Raw genomic sequence first — 16,847 nt, forward strand, 5'->3', positions numbered from 1 at the left:
CTTTGGGTGCCCCTGCTCTAGGGGCCTCGGCCGCGGGAGCCATCGGGAGGATGGGACCCAGGAGGGTCGGTGTCGCCGGGCGAAGAGCAGCTCTGGCATTGGGCTGCCGGCGCGCGAGGTGCGCGGCAGCGGCTGAGGCGGGGAGGCCGAAGCCCAGGGAAAGGCGTCCCTCGCACCTGCATGAGCAGCTGTCCCCCGCACGTCTCCAGGAAGGCGAGCAGCCACTCGCCAGCTCCCTGAGCGCACGCCGCCCTCGCCGACAGCATCCCGTCCAGGGCGGCAGAAACGAAATCCGCCGCCTGCGCCGGGGGGATGTATTTGCAAACGATCTGCGGAGAAATCAGGCACAGGAGAGACCACATCACACGTCTGCTCCGGCTCCGAGGAGCTTCCCGCCTTCCCTCCAGCCCCTCGGGCCCCACCGACAGCTACGTGTGCTTCGGGGCGGGTGCACGGCCGTCCCACAGGAGTGCACCCCCCCACCCACGGCCTCTCCTCCTTCCCCAGTGCACCCGGAGGACGGACACACACTCAACAGCTCGCGACTCCCTAACCCCGGCTGCCCATCGCAGCAGCTCTCCCAGAACGGAGCGGGGCCCCGGCAGGGAAGAGGAGCCGCACAGGAGCCCAGGCGCCGGCTCCCCCGCGCTGCCGGGACCAGGTACCTTTGAGAGTCTGGAGGACGCCTGGAGCAGAGCCTCGGCGTCGGGGGCTCGCAGCCGCTGGCACAGGGACTGCACCTCGTCCTCCTCGGCCGTCGTCTCCAGGGCCTTGCCTGCAGCGAGCACCAGGAGGAAAGGGCAGCGGTGGTGACGGAGACCCCACCCCTGGGCCGCGGGCCAGCAGGAACGCAGCCCGGCCCCGCGCAGCCGTGCGGCAAGGGCGGCCGGCCGGGGCCGAGAGGGGGCTGCCCCCACCTTGTATGCGGAGGAGGTGGCCGAGGCAGGCGCCTGCCCGCTGGCGGGACGTGGCCAGCGAGTCGCAGACGAAAGGTGCCAGCAGTCCCACCGTGGAGCCAAAGAGCCCGAAAGAATTTTCTCCCTGGGGACAAGCAGCCGGCAAGGAGGTCATGGCAGCCCTGCGGCCGGCGGGGACGGGGACGCGGTGCGCGGAGGTCCCTTCTCACCGTGAGCTCGAACCGCTCCTCGTAGGCGCCCAGCAGCTGGGCGCAGGCCTGCAGGGCCCTCTCCCGCTCCCACTCGCGGGCCGAGCTGAGCCAGTACTCCAGCACCTGCGCAAGAGCAGCCCTGTCTCACAGCGGCGGCCCCGGCCTGCCCGCCGCCGCCCCAGACGTCTCCCTCCCGCACAGCGTCCCGCTCGGGAGCTGCTGCCTCGGCAGCCGGCGGCGCCAGCCCCGCACCATCCCCGGCAGCCCCACGGCACGGGCAGTGGCGCAGACGTGCCCCGCAGCTGCCCCACGGCTGCCTGGCGCCGACCCTGCCGACTCCGCAGCCCGGCTCTCCCGCGCACCCTGCGCCCCACGCCGGGGACGCCTCCCCCACCGCCCCACGGGTGCTCACGTGCAGCATCTCCACGAGCCAGCTGGAGGTGAGGTCTTCCTCCAGCAGCGCCGTCACCAGCTCGCCCAGCGCCCCCATGGTCTGAGCGTGCAGAGCCTGAGAGCAGAGGGCAGGACGGGCGTTCGGCCATGCACAGAGACGCCCGGCTCGTCCGGAGGGGGCCGAGCGCAGCGGGTGCTGCGGGGGGATCCCCGGAGAGGCCGGCAGAGAAGCGCCGGCAGGTACCCGCAGGTGCAGAGCGCCCGCCGCTGTCACCCCTTCCTCTTCCGCCGGCTCCAGGGCAGGCAGGGGCATCACGCTCTGCAGGCACTGATCCAGGAGGTCGCGGCTTTCCTCTCGGCTCAGTGACGGCTTCAGTTTGCTGGCAGAGGACAGGGAAAGCAGGGAAGAGTCTTACTGCCACTCCCCGGCGCGCTCAAGCGAAAGCCCCCGCAGCCCCGGTGGGAAGACCCTACCTCAGGTGCCCCACGGCCAGAAACGCCTCCTGGCGCACCGGGGACGCCAGGCAATCCCGGGGCTCGGCCCTCACGAAGCCCTGCAGGTCGCAGAGAGACAGGCGTGCAGCGGGCAGCGACCGAGCGCCCTCCCGCCAGGGACAGGCTCTGCCGCTCGCCCTGCCCCAGGCACCAGCCCCGGGGGCCCGCATGGCTCCCGCAACAGCCCCGGGGCCAGGCTGCGGTCCCGCTGGGGACAGACCCGCTGCTCGGCCCCACAGCGGCTGCTGGGCGCCAGCACCCGAGGGCCCCGCTGCCCGGGGACAAGGCGCAGGCACTGGGGAGGTGGCGCACGGCCCAGGGAGAGCATCACCCCTCGGGGTAGCCGGCCTCGGGGCACAGCCCCGACTCCCTGGCGGCACCGCCCCGGCCCCGGCACTCACCAGCAGGACGCTCAGCAGCTCCCGTTTGCAGCAGAGCTCCGCGCGCTGGGAGCCCCCCGCCCCCTGCATGGCCCGGCTGACCTCGGCGACGCTCCGCACCAGCGCCAGCTTGAGCTGCACGTCCTGCGTCCCGGCAGAGAGAAACACAGCGGCGCCGATGACGGGCTCCTCGCAGCGCCAGGGGCCGAAAGAGCGGTGCGGCGCGGAGCCCAGCCCCAACGCACGGCACACAGGGGCGACTACGGCTCCCGGGCGCCTCGGGGACTGCAGCTCGGCACACAGCCCCGAGGAAGGAAACCTCCTCTCCCCTCCTGGGAAGCAGCTCCCTCGGGGACGGCATGAGCTTTCCCGGCTACCTACCGCCAGAAGAGCCCGGGCCCGTGGCCTGGGGAGCACCGGTCCTGCACGCCCGCAGTAGGGAAGGTGTGCGGGAAGGGCAGGAAGCGAGGCCCCGTTGGGCAGCACTTACCTTGGTGGAGAAGGTGAAGCCCAGCACCTGGAAGGGGAAAGGGGACACGGTGAGCGGCGACGAACCGCGGCGCCCAGACGCAGCTCGCGCAGCGACGGCCACGGCGCGCGCAGACCCTGCAGCACGGCGGGGACGAGCCGGGACGCCTGTGTCACCCACGCACCCACCTGGCAGCTGGCGCGGTAGTGCCGCAGGATGGGCCCCACGACGTCGCTCTCGACGCGGGCCAGGAGCTGCTCCCGGGGGGCGCAGAGCGCCATCCGGCCGTAGGCCAGCACCAGCGCCGTGTGCGTCCCCGCTCTCTTCCCCTGGTGGTATTCCTGCGCCGCGGGAGAGGCCGCGAGGCGTCAGCCCAGCGCCTCAGGCGGCCCCAGCTCCCGCTGCCCCCCAGCGAAGGAGCCGCCCCGCTTCCCACGCAGCCGCCACCGCTGGGCGGCCTCTGGTTAGAAGTGGGGATAAAGCAGAGGGAAACAAGCCAGACACGCGGGATCCTTCACCTTGAGGCGTCTGAAAGCCCCGGACACTGGTCTTTCCTCCATTGTAGCCCCGAACTCGTGCACCACCTCCAAGGCGAGGGGGAAGTGGCTCTCAGCAGAGCCGGCGACAACAGAAATCATTGCCTGCAAGGCAGGAGAGAGCGGGAGTCAGCCTCTGGCTGGCCCTCGGCCACGGCAAGCTCTGAGCAATACTCGCGGTATCGTCCCACGGCTGCAGCAGCGACACGGAGACCGGAAGACCCGGGAGTGCCCTGCTGGGAGAGGTCACTGCTCCCCAAACACGGGGGTCTCCGGGGAGAGCAAGGGGAGAAGAGGAAACTCACCTCTCTCTCAGACGCCTCCAAATAGTTTGTCTGGAAGAGGTACTTCCGGATTTCCCCGCGGACGTAGGGGACGTGCTGACAGGCTGCCAGGGACACCCCGACAGCCTTGTAGAGGAAGGCCTGGAAGAGAAGAGGCCACCCCAGACGCGGTCACGCGCGCCCTGGCGGGACACGGCCGGGCCGGGCAGCGCCAGCCCGCACCAGGCACAGCCGAGCTGGCCGCAGCGCCGGCCCTTCAGCCCAGCGCCGCTGCCCGCGGTGCGGAGAGCAAAGCCCGTCTGGGGAAGGGCCGGGGAGCCGGGGAGCCCGGCCGGCCGCAGGGGGCGAGAGCTGCAGGCGCAGCCCCGGGGCGGCGTCCCGGCTCTCCCGCCAGCGCCTGCCGGGAGCGGGAACGAGGCCTCGGCAGGGACCCACCTGCTCCCGGGAGAGCCGGCAGTAGCTGCCCGCCTGCTGGTTCAGCTCGAAGCTGAAGGCCATGGTCCAGGCCTGGCTCTCGATGGTCTCCAGCGACGTCCTCAGGAACTAGGGGGAACACGAGCTGAGGCAGAGCCTCCCCGGCCCCAGGGCTGCTCGGCCAGCGCCCGGCGCTGCTGCCCTCTCCCGCCCTCCAAACGGGGAGCCCGAGGGACCGGCCGTGGGGCACAGCTCTCCTGCAGGCACCGCGTGGGGTCAGGGAATCCTGCCCGTGTGCCCAGGGAGGGCTTTCCACAAGAGACAGCCCCAAATCCCACCCGCCTTTCCCTTCCCTGCTCCCATCTGTCTGGGCGGTGGGAGATCCTTCTGGTGGGACTCGGAGGCACGCCCAGCGCAAGCCTTCCCCCGGCAGCTCCCCGGCTGCACGGGGCCGCTGCCCGTGTCCCCGCCGAGCGGGTCGCAACGCCGGGACAGGGCAGAGCAGGAAACGACCCTCCGTGATCCCCAGCTCTTTGCAGACAACATCCTCAGGGCCTTCCCAGGGCGTCTACTGGCTTTCCCGTTCTCTAAACAGAACTGGCCTTCTCCTTCCCGGCTTTCCCCTGTTTCCACCCACCCCTTCCCCGCTCCCCGCCCGTCTCCGCTGCCTCGCAGCGGTGCCGTACCTTAAGCAGAAGATGCTCCCACTCAGCAGAGTCCAGGGAGCTCTTGCTTCTCTCTACAAAGCCGGAGCAAGAAAACACGCCGCGTTACTTAGCACCGGAGAGGAGCCCCAGGGTCTCCCGCGCACTCAAACACCCTCCGGGTCCCACGCCAGAAGGGGCCGAAGCCGGGAGGCTCAAGCCCCAGCGCCAAACTCCTTGCCAGGCCCAGGACACCCGAGGGACCTGGGGACAGGGTCACTGGCTCAGGTCAGCCACAGCCCCGCCGGCCCCAATCCCCAATCGCTCGACTGCGGCTCTCAGAGCAAACCAGACCGTCACACGAGGGCACCGACCGCACGCAGGCGTTTGCACTGGGGCACGTTTCACCCACCCCCCGGAGTGCCAAGCCCGGCCCTCCCAAACGTTCCCCGGTGAGGACGCCGGGCTGCTGCAAAGCCTGCTCACGGCGGTGACGGGCAGCAAAGGCCCCCGCTCCCGGGAGCTGCTCCGGGCCCCATCCTGCCCTCGGCGCCAGCGCTCGCCCCCGGGGAGGGGGACGGCTGCAGAGCAAGCGCCCAGAAACCCAGTGCCAGTTCCCCTCCCTCGCGCCTGGGCGCTGCCTTCTCCCGCCTCCCCCTCGGCCTCCCCAGCCTCCTCCTCCCCGACCGACGGCACTTTACCTGCCAGGTGCTCCAGCAGGAAGGGGATCTTCACGGCCCACACCATGCCCACGGCGCCGTGGATCTCCGTGGACAAGGCCTGCAGCAGCCGCAGAGCAGCGATGCCGCAGCCGCCGCCGGCGTGAGGAGCCGCCGCCACCACCTGGGAGAGGGCAGGCGAGAGCCGGGCTGGGGCGGCCGCGGGAGTCCGAGAGCCGCCGCTTCTCCCGGGAGGGAGGGCGGTCGCCGGGCCCCGGCCGAGCCGGGAGCTTCTCCCCCGCACCGCAGCGGGGTCCCTGCGGGGCAGGGGAGGCTCCGACTCGCTCTCGCACGCCCCTTCCTGCCCGGAGGCTGCTGGCCCCGGCTCGCGAAGCGGCTCTGCCCCCACCTCTCCTGTTGCCTTGAGGCCCCGGGAGCCTTTCCCCAGGGCCCTACTCACCAGCAGGCGAGCCAGCAGGGCCTGCGGCGTCGGCAGCCTGGCTGCAAGGAGAAAGAGAGGCCGGTGAGAGCAGCGTCGCCCGCTAAACCCTGCCCCTGTCTGGGCCGGGCAGCCCCCGCGCGGCCCACGGGCCGGCGACCGCCTGGGTCAGGCGGGCGGCAGAGGGACGCAGGCCGCCCCGGCCCCGGCACAGCCTGGCAGCACTCATGGCCAGAGGTTGGCTTCCTGCCTTGATCCCGAGCGGCCGCAGCATCGGGCTCCTCCTCTCCGTCCTCGCCTTCCGCGCTCTCCCGTCTCTCTGCCAGCTCTCGGAGACATCGGGAGAGCGGGACCAGTGTGCCCGTGTACTGGGCTGGCACCACGTACTGGAGGAGCCGCGGCCACAAGAGCTGTGGTAAGAACAGGGCAATTCAGCACCTCGGGGTTCCCACCTCAGCGCGAGCTCATTTAGCTCTGAGCTGGCAACGATGCTCGGCATTTCCGCTCGCCTTGTGCACGCAAGGGCCTGTTCAGGGAGCAGCCTGGGGAGAGCAGGGCCGGGAGGCAGCAGCCGGCGGCAGGACAACTTACTTTGCTCATCCCCTTGATGGAGACATCCAGGGAGTGCAGGATGTCCAAGCACAGGGCCTGAAGATCTGCTTCCTCCTGTGCTTCTGCCTCCGAAAGGTTTCCCTCCGCCTGCAAGACACAGTTTGGACAACACCAGCATCAGCCCTGTCCCTGAGACAGGAGAGGGACACAGGAACCACCCAGCGCCACCGTGATGCTCCCTCCCCTGGGAGCCCCCATCTCCGGAGGAGGAGAGAGCAGCAAGTCCCCCAAGAGGGGCCAGATCCCAGGGGGAGGAAGGACTAAACAGGCTGCGACCAGGGAGACCCGCAGCTCGGCAGGGCGGTCGCCAGCGTCCTCGGTCGGGGTGCAAACCAGGACCCCCTGAGATGGGCTCCAGCCAGGGCGCTGGTGAGCACCGCTCAGCTCCCGGGGCCAAGAGCCAGCGCCGCAGTCGGATCTGTCACGCGCTGGGGGGGAGGCCAGAGCGCGGCCCCGGCACCCTCCGAGATCCCCCCGAGGAACGGCGACGGGGACGCCGCTCAGCCCCCCGCACCGGTGACTGCGGCCCTGCCGCGGGGCCTCCCCGTTCCCAGGGCGCCCGCGGGGGCTCCCAGGACGCCCTGGCACGGAGCGGAGCCCAAGCGCCACGCTCGGCCCTCACCAGTCTGCCGGAGGCCTGGCTGAACCTGGCGAAGACGTGGGCCACCAGCTCCCAGGCCGAGCAGCTCTGGACGCTGCAGCCGAGCAGCTCCTTGGTGAAGCGCAGAACTGCCCTCGCCACCTGCCGCCGAGGAGGCTGCGGTTGCCGCTCTGCTCAGGAGCCCCGGGGCAGACGCCCAAGCACCGACCCAGCCCCGGGGCCCCTGGGGAGACCCCGCGGGTGCAGCAGACCCCCGCTCCCGCCGTCACCGCCGCGCTGCAGCACCACGCTGGTCTGGGCTCGGCCCCATCAGCAGCCCCGCCGGGGGCTGCCCAGGCCCTGCCCGAGCGGAAGCTTTCCCCGCCGCCCGCCGCGGAGCCGCCCCTCGCCACGCAGCTCACCTCCCTGCTGGGGTCCCTCAGCACGCCCTGCACCGCCCGTGCAAGCGGCGCCAGGCTCTGTCCTACCTCCGCTGCTGGAAAAGACGGGGAGAGGCGGCGCTGAGGCAGAGCCCTCGCTTCAGCAGCGACCTGGCCCCGCTCCCGGCTCGTTCGCGCATGAGCGGCCCAGAAACCGGGGACGAGACCGTGAGGGCCGAGGAAGTGGCAGAGTGCCCCAGGGACTCCGTTCACAGACACACTGTGCGACGGGACTGGCAGACCCCCGTCCCCGCAGCCGCGGGGCAGCTCGGCCGGGGAACACGCGCTCTGCAGCTCGTGTCGGGCGTTTGTGCATCGCTCGCAGTCGTGTCTGCCCCCAGCCCGGCAGCCCGGACCCCGGCCGGCCTCGCTGCGCCCCGCGGCACTGACCTGCAGGGCGCACCAGGGCTCTGAGCAGATCCAAGGACACCACGCGGGCGGCCTCGCTCTTGCTCCCCAGCTGTGACCCCAGAAACGTCACTGTGTCCTCCAGGCTAACTCGGGCTGCGAGGGAAAATTCGTGCTCTGCGTCAGCCCTCCATGTCTTCCCCCTTGGCAGAGGCCTGGGAGACAGCAGCCAGGGCACGGCGGTGCCACGCGGAGCCTCCCGCCCTCACCCAGCAGCAGGACACAGGAGCGCAGCTCCGACCGGTGCTCCCCGCTGTGCTGCTTCGTCTCATCGCTGAGCTGTGGGAACACGGTGCGCGTTAGAGAAAGCAGCATCCGGACTGAGGGGACGGAAAAGAAACTGCTCCCTCCGCTCTCGTCTCCCCGGGAGCTCTGGCTGCAGCAGCCTCTAGACACCGGTGCAGGAGGTGACGCCCAAGCATCTGCACAGACCCGGCCTGACGGCTCTGCCCGGCCGCCCGGCAGGACTCTCCCGGCCGCCTGAGTCGGGCCCGCTGCACCCAGCGCAAGCGGTACGGCGCCAGGCTGCCTCACCTGGCTGTGCACAGCGGTGCCGATGGCCTGCACCTTGGCTTTGGGGACGGGGATCTTCACTTCTCCCAGTATTTCAAGAAAATAACGAAGACCCTGCAAGGGAATGAGGGAAGAAGAGCGGGGCCGTCACCTACAGCAACGGCTTAAGAAAGGAAACCTGGAGTTTCCATGAGGAAATCCTTGACTCCAGCCCCCAGGAGAAAACCCAAACCCTTCTGCACGGGGCTGCTCGTGTGTCCTTCCCTCCCCATCAGCAGCCTTAGAGGGCCTCTCCTCCGCACAGAGCCCCTCTGATGGCGTTTCCCAGCTCTTCACACCCCTCACGCCTCCCCTCCCTGCCAGACGGGGCCGCTCAAGCAGAGCCCCTCGCGCACACGACGCCCCAGGGACGGGCCTCGAGGCCTCCCCTCCTGAGGAGGTCGGGCCCCGGGACGCTCGGCTCCCTCTCGGCCCTACCGGGGCTGCTCTGGGGCTGCCCGAGAAGCCCAGGAGGCCTCAAGCCTCCCCTGCTCTCTCCCTTTCTTCTCAAGGGGTCCTGGCTCCTCCTGGCACCCCCCAGCCCCCAACACCTCACGGCACACGTACAGACCCCAGGGCCGCACTGTGCCCCATGTGTCACCTCACCTTGGTCACCCAGGAAGTGTCCTGGACCTGCTGGTACTGGCCCAGGAGCCAGGGGAGCTGCTCCCACACCCGCTCACGGTGCTCCTCTTCATGCAGGAGGAGGCCCATCATGGCAGCCATCGCCCCCAGGACGGCCTGCTTGACCTGCAGGGAGGGCCGCGGGACGCTCTTCATCGGGGCCGAAGGTCCTGCCACCCCGACACGGTCTGCCCTCCCCACAGAGAGGCGCCTCCCTGCTCCCCTGGAGGAGCAGGGCTTGCTCCAGAGGACAGGGCACTTCCCCAGCCCCGGCCCCCCATCCGCAGTGCAACTGCACCGGCAGGGCCCAGCCGTGGGCGCTGCCTCAGACCCCTGCGCCCTCCCCGGGCGCCTCTCCTCCCATGCGGCTCTCACGCGGAAAGACAGACGGACCGCGACGTCGCTCTGCCGCCGCGGGGCCGGCAGGGCGCCGCGCTCACCTCCTCCTCCTCGCAGTCCAGCCAGCTCCCGACCACGTGGCAGAAGAGCGGGTAAACGCTGCTGCAGAACTGGGCCTCCCCCACGCGCGGGATGGGACATTTCTCCCAGCGGCTCAGGTAGCTGTTTGCGGCCTTCGGCCACTGCTCCAGGACTGCCGCCAGGGAAGGGAAGCGGGATCAGGGCAGAGCTCGCGGCAGGGAGGAGACCCGGCTCCGCCGCCCCAGCCTGCCCTTAACCACAGCCCCCACGCGCCGCAGCTCCAGCCGGGAGCGGCCCTGGCTCCAGGGACGAGCAGGGCAACGCTCGGGGATGCCGGGGCTGAAACGCCGCGTTACTGCTCTCCTCCTGCCCGTGACACCTCCTCCCCTCCCAGCTGGTTCCCCGCCTGCACCTCTCCCCGCACCCCTGCCCAAGCCTCCGGAGCACTCGCTACCCTCCCTAAACCCCGGAGAAGCAGCCGGCCCTGCAGGGAGAAGGCGGGCACGGCAGAGGCCGGAGATGGCCGCAGGCTGCGACCTGCCGCGGCCCGGGAACAGCCCCGGGCGCCGAGGCTGCCCGGCCCTTCCCCTCCCCGCGGGGCCGGCACTCACCGCTGCAGACAGCGCGCAGGGTCCGGCTGCTCCCCACACGGCTCAGCATCGCGCGCAGGGTGAAGAGCGTCATTCCAATGAAGGGGACGCACCGCAGCGCTGCAAGAGGGCAGGGCAGAGGCACAGAGAGCGGCCGCGTCAGCGGGAGCCAGGGCAGCACCGGGGGAAGCCCCGGGGCAGCGCGGCGGGACGACACCCTGGGCTGCCAGGGCCCTGGGGACGTGCCAGAGGGCCCCAGAGGGGCTGATCCCTCCTCCCCGTTAGCACCGAGCCGGGGCCGAGGGGCCCTACCGTAGCTGCTGGCCAGCTTGCCCAGGGTGACAAACACAAAGTCCTCCGAGATCCCTCCCAGGACTCTCAGGTGGCTTTGGAGCTCGCACATGACGCTGTCGAAGTGGCAGCGTGCCAGAGCCACCAGGAGGTCGCTGGCAGCTGCCCGCACGTCCTCCGTCACGCCCTGGCAAGAGCAACGACCCCCTCAGTTGGAGAAGGGCCGAGGCGGCCAGACAGGCCCGACACGCTGCCAGCCACCCGCTGCCTCCAGCCCTCAGGTCCTGCTGCGGCCACCTCCCCGCACAGCTCCGGCCAGCGCCCCCAAAGCCGCTGCAGCCCCGAGTCCCCGTGGCCCTGGCCTCAGGAAACGCGTTCTGGTGCAGAAATCCTGGCCCTGCGCCTCCCAGCTCCGCCACCAGCCCTGGCGCAGGCGCCCCCGGAGGCACGTCCGCAGGGAAGGAGCTGTCCCAGGAGGTCTGGGAACCTCTGACGGGTCTCAGTGCCTCGGACACGGCCCAGAGCCCTCCTGCATTTCACAAACCAGGCTCCAGCCAGGCGCCTCCGGCTGCCTTCAGAGAGCAGCAGCTCACCTGCGCCTCTCTCACGTCCCTTGACGCCGCTGCGATCACCCTGCTGAGGACAGCGCTGGGCAAGCGGCCGTCCTCGTCCTGCACGGCTCTCTCCAGCTCTCGGTACGTCTCCTCTCTGTCGCCCTGGGGACGCAGCCCAGAAGGGAAGAGCTTGGCCTTGCTTTTCCTGAGCACCAGGGAGCCCCAGCGCTGAGGACACGGGCCCACCGGCGGCCGCGTTTGCAGCCCGCGCGGTTCGCACGAGGGCAGCGGCGCCCTCGGGAAGCCAGGAGCTCCGCCGGGCGCCCGCGAGCCCGCGCGCAGCACCGCGCGACGCCCCCGCCTCACCTCCGCGTCTTGCAGGCGGCGTGACAGAGAAGCGACACGGTCCGCAAAGGTGGGGACGGCTGCGGGGACCGACTCGGTCGCCCGGCCTCCATCCTCCAGAACGTGAGGTCGGGACCAGCAACCTCCACAAGTGAAGAGACCTGGAAGGAGAGAACCAGAGGACGAGCGTCAGCTCTGCTGGCCTCAGCTGTCTGCACCGGGTCAGACCGAACGGCTCCCTCGCCGGGAGAGAAACCTGGGAGACGGGAAATTCCCGTTAACTCTCAGGAAACAACTGTCCCCCTGAGGGCGGTCGAGCAAGGAAAGAGGTGCTCGCGGAGGCTGTGGGACCTCCATCCCTGGAGACAGCTGGAGCTGCTCCCACCCTGCCGAGACAAGGCCCGCGCAGCCCTGCTCCGAGGGGCCCTGCTCCGAGCCCAAGGTCGGACCCCACCGCAGGGTCCCATCCCCACCAGTTACCCGCACACCTAACACCCAGGGCCCGGCAGCTTTGGAGCTGAGGCCTCTGCTACCCGGCTGGGGCAGTGCTGGGGCCACCGGGCCCGTCAGGCCCCATCCTCGTGGCCGGCACCGAGGCCCCCCGCAGTGCCGGGGGCGAGCCCGAGGCAGGGGCACGGTTCGGCACCGTCTGCTCCGTGTCCCGTCTCCCTCGCGGCGGGGGCACGGGAGCTCCTCGGGCGAAGGCCCGTCGGACGGGGGCCTGGAGGGAGCCGCGCGGCCGCGAGGAGGAGGAGGAGGCTTCCTCCCGAGGAGCCGGTGCGGTCGCAGGGCCCGGGGAGCTCCCGCGGCGGCGGCGCCGAGCGCTGGGGGGTCTCCGGCGCCCCCGGCCCCGGCCGGCCCCTCACCTCGGAGCGCCCGGAGTCTCCTCAGGCTCACGGGTGCTCGTTCGGCCTTTTCCTTCCCCTCGGGCCTTTCTGCCTGACTTTCTCCCCAAAAAGACTCCTGCAGGCTGGTCCCCTGTGCCCGTGTCCGTGTGTGTCCTTCTCCGCGTCTCCTCTGAGGAGCTGCACAGCCGTGGATTTGCTCTGGGGCAATTTGCCATCTGGATGGGGTCCTGGGCAACGTGCTTTGGGTGACCCTGCTTGAGCAGGGGGTCGGACTAGAGGATCTCAGAGGTCCCTTCCAGCTTCACGGTTCTGTTCCGTTGTCTTGACTGTACTTGAGTTCTCTGGTAATGCAATAAGCATGATGGTGCCTTCTCTGAATACATCATTCCAACCTTGCTGGTGATTTTGTACAGTACAGTGTATGAATTGCTGTGCTGCAAGGCCAATCTGCTGCAAAGCATTTAAAAGAAATCACTGAAAAAACGTATTAAAAAATGCAGTATCTTTAAATCAGTAAGCATTGCTAACATTATCATTAACGTTACTCTTCCATTAACAAGTTCATCTGCGTCTTTGCAGGGGGGAAGGGGGAAAGAAAGCATTCAAGTAGTCTCCAGGTTGTCCCTTCTCCTTAAGCTATGTCAAAGTTAAAGACAACGGAGTTGAAATCTTTCTTGGACATTTCAGAAGTCAGTCAAGAATTGCGAACGATTTTTGCCAGCTCACACTCAATAGAGCTGAGCATCCTTTGTGAGGGTGAGCTTACCAAATGAGGATACTGCAGTTTTCAGAGGACAAAGGAAAAATCTAATCACACATAAAAGAAGTAAAACAGAGAGAGCTGTCCCCTGTTTCTGCAAGGCAAGTAGGATGAAGGATCATTAATTCAAGTAGGTTGCTAACACAGGTTAGATTTACACAGCCCAAACGCAGAATCCCAGCGCTTCTCTCCATCAAGCTCGCTGCACCTCCTTCCACCTTTCTTTACTCTTCAGTCTCCCATCCCCCCGTCTATGCCTTACATATCACCTTCCCATCCCGAATGCTTCTGCCTTTGCCACGAGTCCTAGTATCACTGGTGTTTAAGCTTTATGGGTGTCTTCTGCTTTGACACTCTACATACTGCACAAAGCACAGCACCACAAGAGCAAAGAAAAACTAGTCAACTCCACTGTCAATGAACAAAAGTTAAAAAAAAAAAAAAAAAGAACACACTTTCCCAGCATAGACGCAAATCATTTTCAGTCTGTTCATTTCAAAACCCTATCGAACATCCTCCAAACAGACACTCCGAGAGTCTTTCCAGCAGAGAATCCAGCCTGAACACAGAAAGGGAAATGCAGCCGGGCCCAGGTCAGGGAAGACTCCACAGACTGAAGCCTGTGTCCAGTGCCCAGAAATCAAGCAGCAGCTAGGGCAGACGCATTTAAGCATTCTCTCTGCTAGTAATAACAGTTAGCACAGGCTCTATAGACACCCACAAGACCCCAAAAGCTGAGTTGCAGCCAGCAGATACAGATGGTGGGAGTAAATGTTCCCATCTCATATGCAGAAATTGAGCTCAAACAACAAATGCATCAGGTGCTCCTTCACAGCCACAGAAAGCCATAAAGGAACTTGGAAGATCTTAAGGGGCTCAAAGGGTCACCTCCAGACAGAGTGAGATCATTTTGCTCAGCTGCTTTCCTTCCATGTCTGAGTATTTCTCTACATAAGGAAACAGGGACCACACCAGCTGCTACCCTTGCAATGAGATAGTTCAAGAATAATTTCAGCTGCATTCTGTCATATTCCTCCTCAGCCAACCCTCCAGACTTCCTTGGGCTGATAGAGTCTAACAGGAGTGCTTCAAGTCCCCAACAGGAGGTTAAAATAGGCCCAATTTCTTTGCCTTTAAGGTAATCAGATTCAAACCAAGCAACCATTGTCTCTTTCTCCCCTTCTTCTCCTTCCTCCATCTTTAAGCTCTGAATTTGTCCACCCAGCCTCCACAATTATGTTGAGAATGACTCTCAGAGATCCAGTTCATTACTATGGCTTATGCTGCCACACCAAGTTCACTATCCTGACACATTCATAATACTCACTTATGCTGCTGTCGTTACTAGACACTGCTGCTAGCTGGCTGGCTGTTTTGTAAAGCCTGCTACGACATACTGCCCAGAAGAAAACCGCATCCCCTCTTATGTCTCACACAAAAACCCTCTTGAATTCTGATATATTGGAAATGTGCCATATGCAGAAGGCAAGGCAGGGGAAGTGTTTATACTGGATTTGAATTCAGATTACTCTTCTAGCGGGCATGTACAGCCATCTGGATTGCACCCAAAGAAGAGCTAAGAGATTCTTCAATGGATTCCAGTGAAAAAGGATATGTGAGATATTTACTTTGACTTGCCCTAAACTGTGTCTTTCTTACCTGTTATAAGCCTGATCTGCAACAAGGAAAGATCAGAGGAAAAAGGAATTTCTCAAACCAACACCTGCAGTTCTTTGCCGCAATTGGAAATACGCGGCTTGTCAAAAACATAATACAGTGCCAAAACGTGCACATACTCTGAGCAGCACCCCCACACCATCCTCCACTTGTTCACTGCCAGAGCGGACCAGCGCCTACAGCGGCAACTGAGCAGCACGGCAGGAAGCAAAGTCCCAGAAGGCAGCTGAGGCTGGAGGCACTACATATTCGAGTACTGTTTATGGTAATGTTTAGTTTCTTAACCTTCATGTGCTGTAGCAAGAGGCCCATGTGCAGCTTTCAAACCTTCATTTCACATCTGTTACTTGCTAGGCTTTATTTTGGCCTTGGAGACCTAACATCTACCATGCTTCTGCCCAGGACAAACTCCATCAAAATAGCTAAACCTTTTCAGTGGGTAATCAGTCAAGTTGAAAGCACTCTCCACGAAAAAGAAAGCGCAGACATACCTTTCATCTCAGGAGACCAGCTCTCAAATTGCAGAAACCTGAAGTTAGCTGGTTGTTTTCATAAAGTCCTAATGATGAAAGTATCTGGCCTGTTCCTTAAGGTATGCCACATTTCAGTGCAGTATGTTGGATTCAGCTGCTCCTTTTACATTGCTGCCATCAGAAAATGTCAAATCTTAATGTTTTTCAACTTGTGTTTCAAAATGCTTGTAATCATTGATTACACTGAGATGCCAAGGAAATGCAACAGAGGAAAACTTCCCTAGTGGGAAAAAGGGAGCAAGAAAAAAATAAAAAGGGTAAACCGCAGTCACCACATTTCAGAAAAGAATACCACAGACTTTAAAGATGACCTTTGCAAACAGATAGGCACAGTGTCCCAGGGCCTAGTATAAAGATAATGCAGAGACAAAATAGATGTATCTTAGAGAGGGATGATGACTCGGAGATTGAAGTTCATAATGAAATAAATGCACTAGAGTGAACCCAGCCGAAGCTTCTATTCTCCCATCACATAGACATAATTAACAGTGTACAACATGTCAAAAATTCAGAACCAACAGATTATCGTATCTTCATGGTGGATTCTCAGGCCGTGAAACAGGAAATTCTCATGGCCAAGTACGTAACAGGAATCAAGAGAAGGCTGACACTTCTGACAGGTAATTCAGAGTTGTAATAGAAACTTTACCAACCTTACGCCTCAAAAATTTGAGCACTCTTTACCCACTAGTGACGAGACTAAAACTTAATCCAGAGCATGCTCCATCCACTAACTACAGAGCATCTCGCATCCTCTTTCGAGCGGTCTGCCACAGCCAGAGGCACAGCCATCGACTGGGCAGACTCAAAACCACCCAGAGGAGAAGGGGGGAGGCTGCACCCCGGCAGCGTCCGCCCTGCAGTGGCGCCACTTGCCTGGGATGCCAACTCCTCCGGGCGCTGGCGCCAGGCGGTGTCCCCGGCTGGCCGGGGCCGATGCGGGGATGCGGCCCGGGGTAGCGCTGAGCGTCCGGGCCGCGCTCTTCCAAAGCCGGGTCTGCCCCATGGCCTGGGGTGCCGGTGTTGCTGGAGCTGCCCCTCTGCTGAGACCCCCGCCTCGCCAGCAGCCCAGCCCCTGCCGCGGGGGCCGCAGCTCCTGCAGCCTCGCTGCTGGAGCGCACGCCAGCACCCCCAGCCCTGGCATGGCTGTGCGTGGGCGCAGTGAGGTGGGACCGTGCAGGGGCTGCTTGGGAGCGTGTAGCTTTCAGTACCAAGGGCTGTTGTCTCCTGGTGCTTATCTTTATGGTAATTCAAACTAAGGATTTCTGACCCAAACAGTGGGCCTAACTGTAAGTGGAAAAATTTTACAACTGCTGAGGAGCTGCACAAACACCTCTCCTACTGCTGCTGCCAGCAGACTTAGTCTGACCCCGCGCTGTAGCCTCTAGGACTCTGGGTCTTTGATTTTCTCCTCTAAACTTGCCCTCTCCTTCTGTGAGCATTTTTACATTCAGCTCAAACGCTTTCTTCTCCCAACTCACAAACTTAAAACTGCTACCCAAAATTGTCAGCACTAAAGGAGAAATGCTAAAGTCAGTGGTTCTTACGCTGTCTCTAAAATCTTTGCTAGCATCCCTTGTCAGTGCATTTCCAGACAATGCCACAACTGAAAAACCTTTATAAATGCATATCCATAAATTACTCCAAGGAACTCCATCATGCAAGCGAACACCAGCTTGCCTGCCTATAAATGGGGCAGGGACCCTGGTGACTAAGGATACAGAGAAGACAGAGATACTGAACGCCTTTTGTGCTTCGGTCTTGACCACTAAGGCCAGTCCTCAGGAATCAC

General features: G+C 64.3%; 1 protein-coding gene across 1 annotated transcript; it reads right to left on the minus strand.

Annotated features, from left to right (window-relative positions):
• Nucleotides 1-17: 17 nt before the first annotated feature.
• LOC134140117 (maestro heat-like repeat-containing protein family member 2B) lies at nucleotides 18-16,061 on the minus strand. Its single transcript, XM_062574980.1, has 30 exons — nucleotides 15,932-16,061; nucleotides 14,505-14,520; nucleotides 11,259-11,427; nucleotides 10,932-11,054; nucleotides 10,360-10,525; nucleotides 10,069-10,167; nucleotides 9,478-9,629; nucleotides 9,020-9,163; nucleotides 8,396-8,488; nucleotides 8,071-8,140; nucleotides 7,844-7,957; nucleotides 7,056-7,204; nucleotides 6,413-6,520; nucleotides 6,072-6,231; nucleotides 5,687-5,883; nucleotides 5,425-5,566; nucleotides 4,766-4,818; nucleotides 4,101-4,208; nucleotides 3,687-3,806; nucleotides 3,364-3,486; nucleotides 3,034-3,186; nucleotides 2,867-2,893; nucleotides 2,398-2,661; nucleotides 1,976-2,055; nucleotides 1,746-1,881; nucleotides 1,521-1,616; nucleotides 1,127-1,231; nucleotides 918-1,041; nucleotides 666-775; nucleotides 18-329 (listed from the first exon to the last, which is right to left on the minus strand). Exons 1-30 carry the CDS (start codon nucleotides 16,059-16,061, stop codon nucleotides 18-20), a joined length of 3,843 nt encoding a protein of 1,280 aa, XP_062430964.1.
• Between the last annotated feature and the right edge of the window lie 786 nt (nucleotides 16,062-16,847).

Source organism: Rhea pennata, chromosome 4 (assembly GCF_028389875.1).
Source record: "Rhea pennata isolate bPtePen1 chromosome 4, bPtePen1.pri, whole genome shotgun sequence".
Classification (NCBI taxonomy): Eukaryota; Metazoa; Chordata; class Aves; order Rheiformes; family Rheidae; genus Rhea; species Rhea pennata.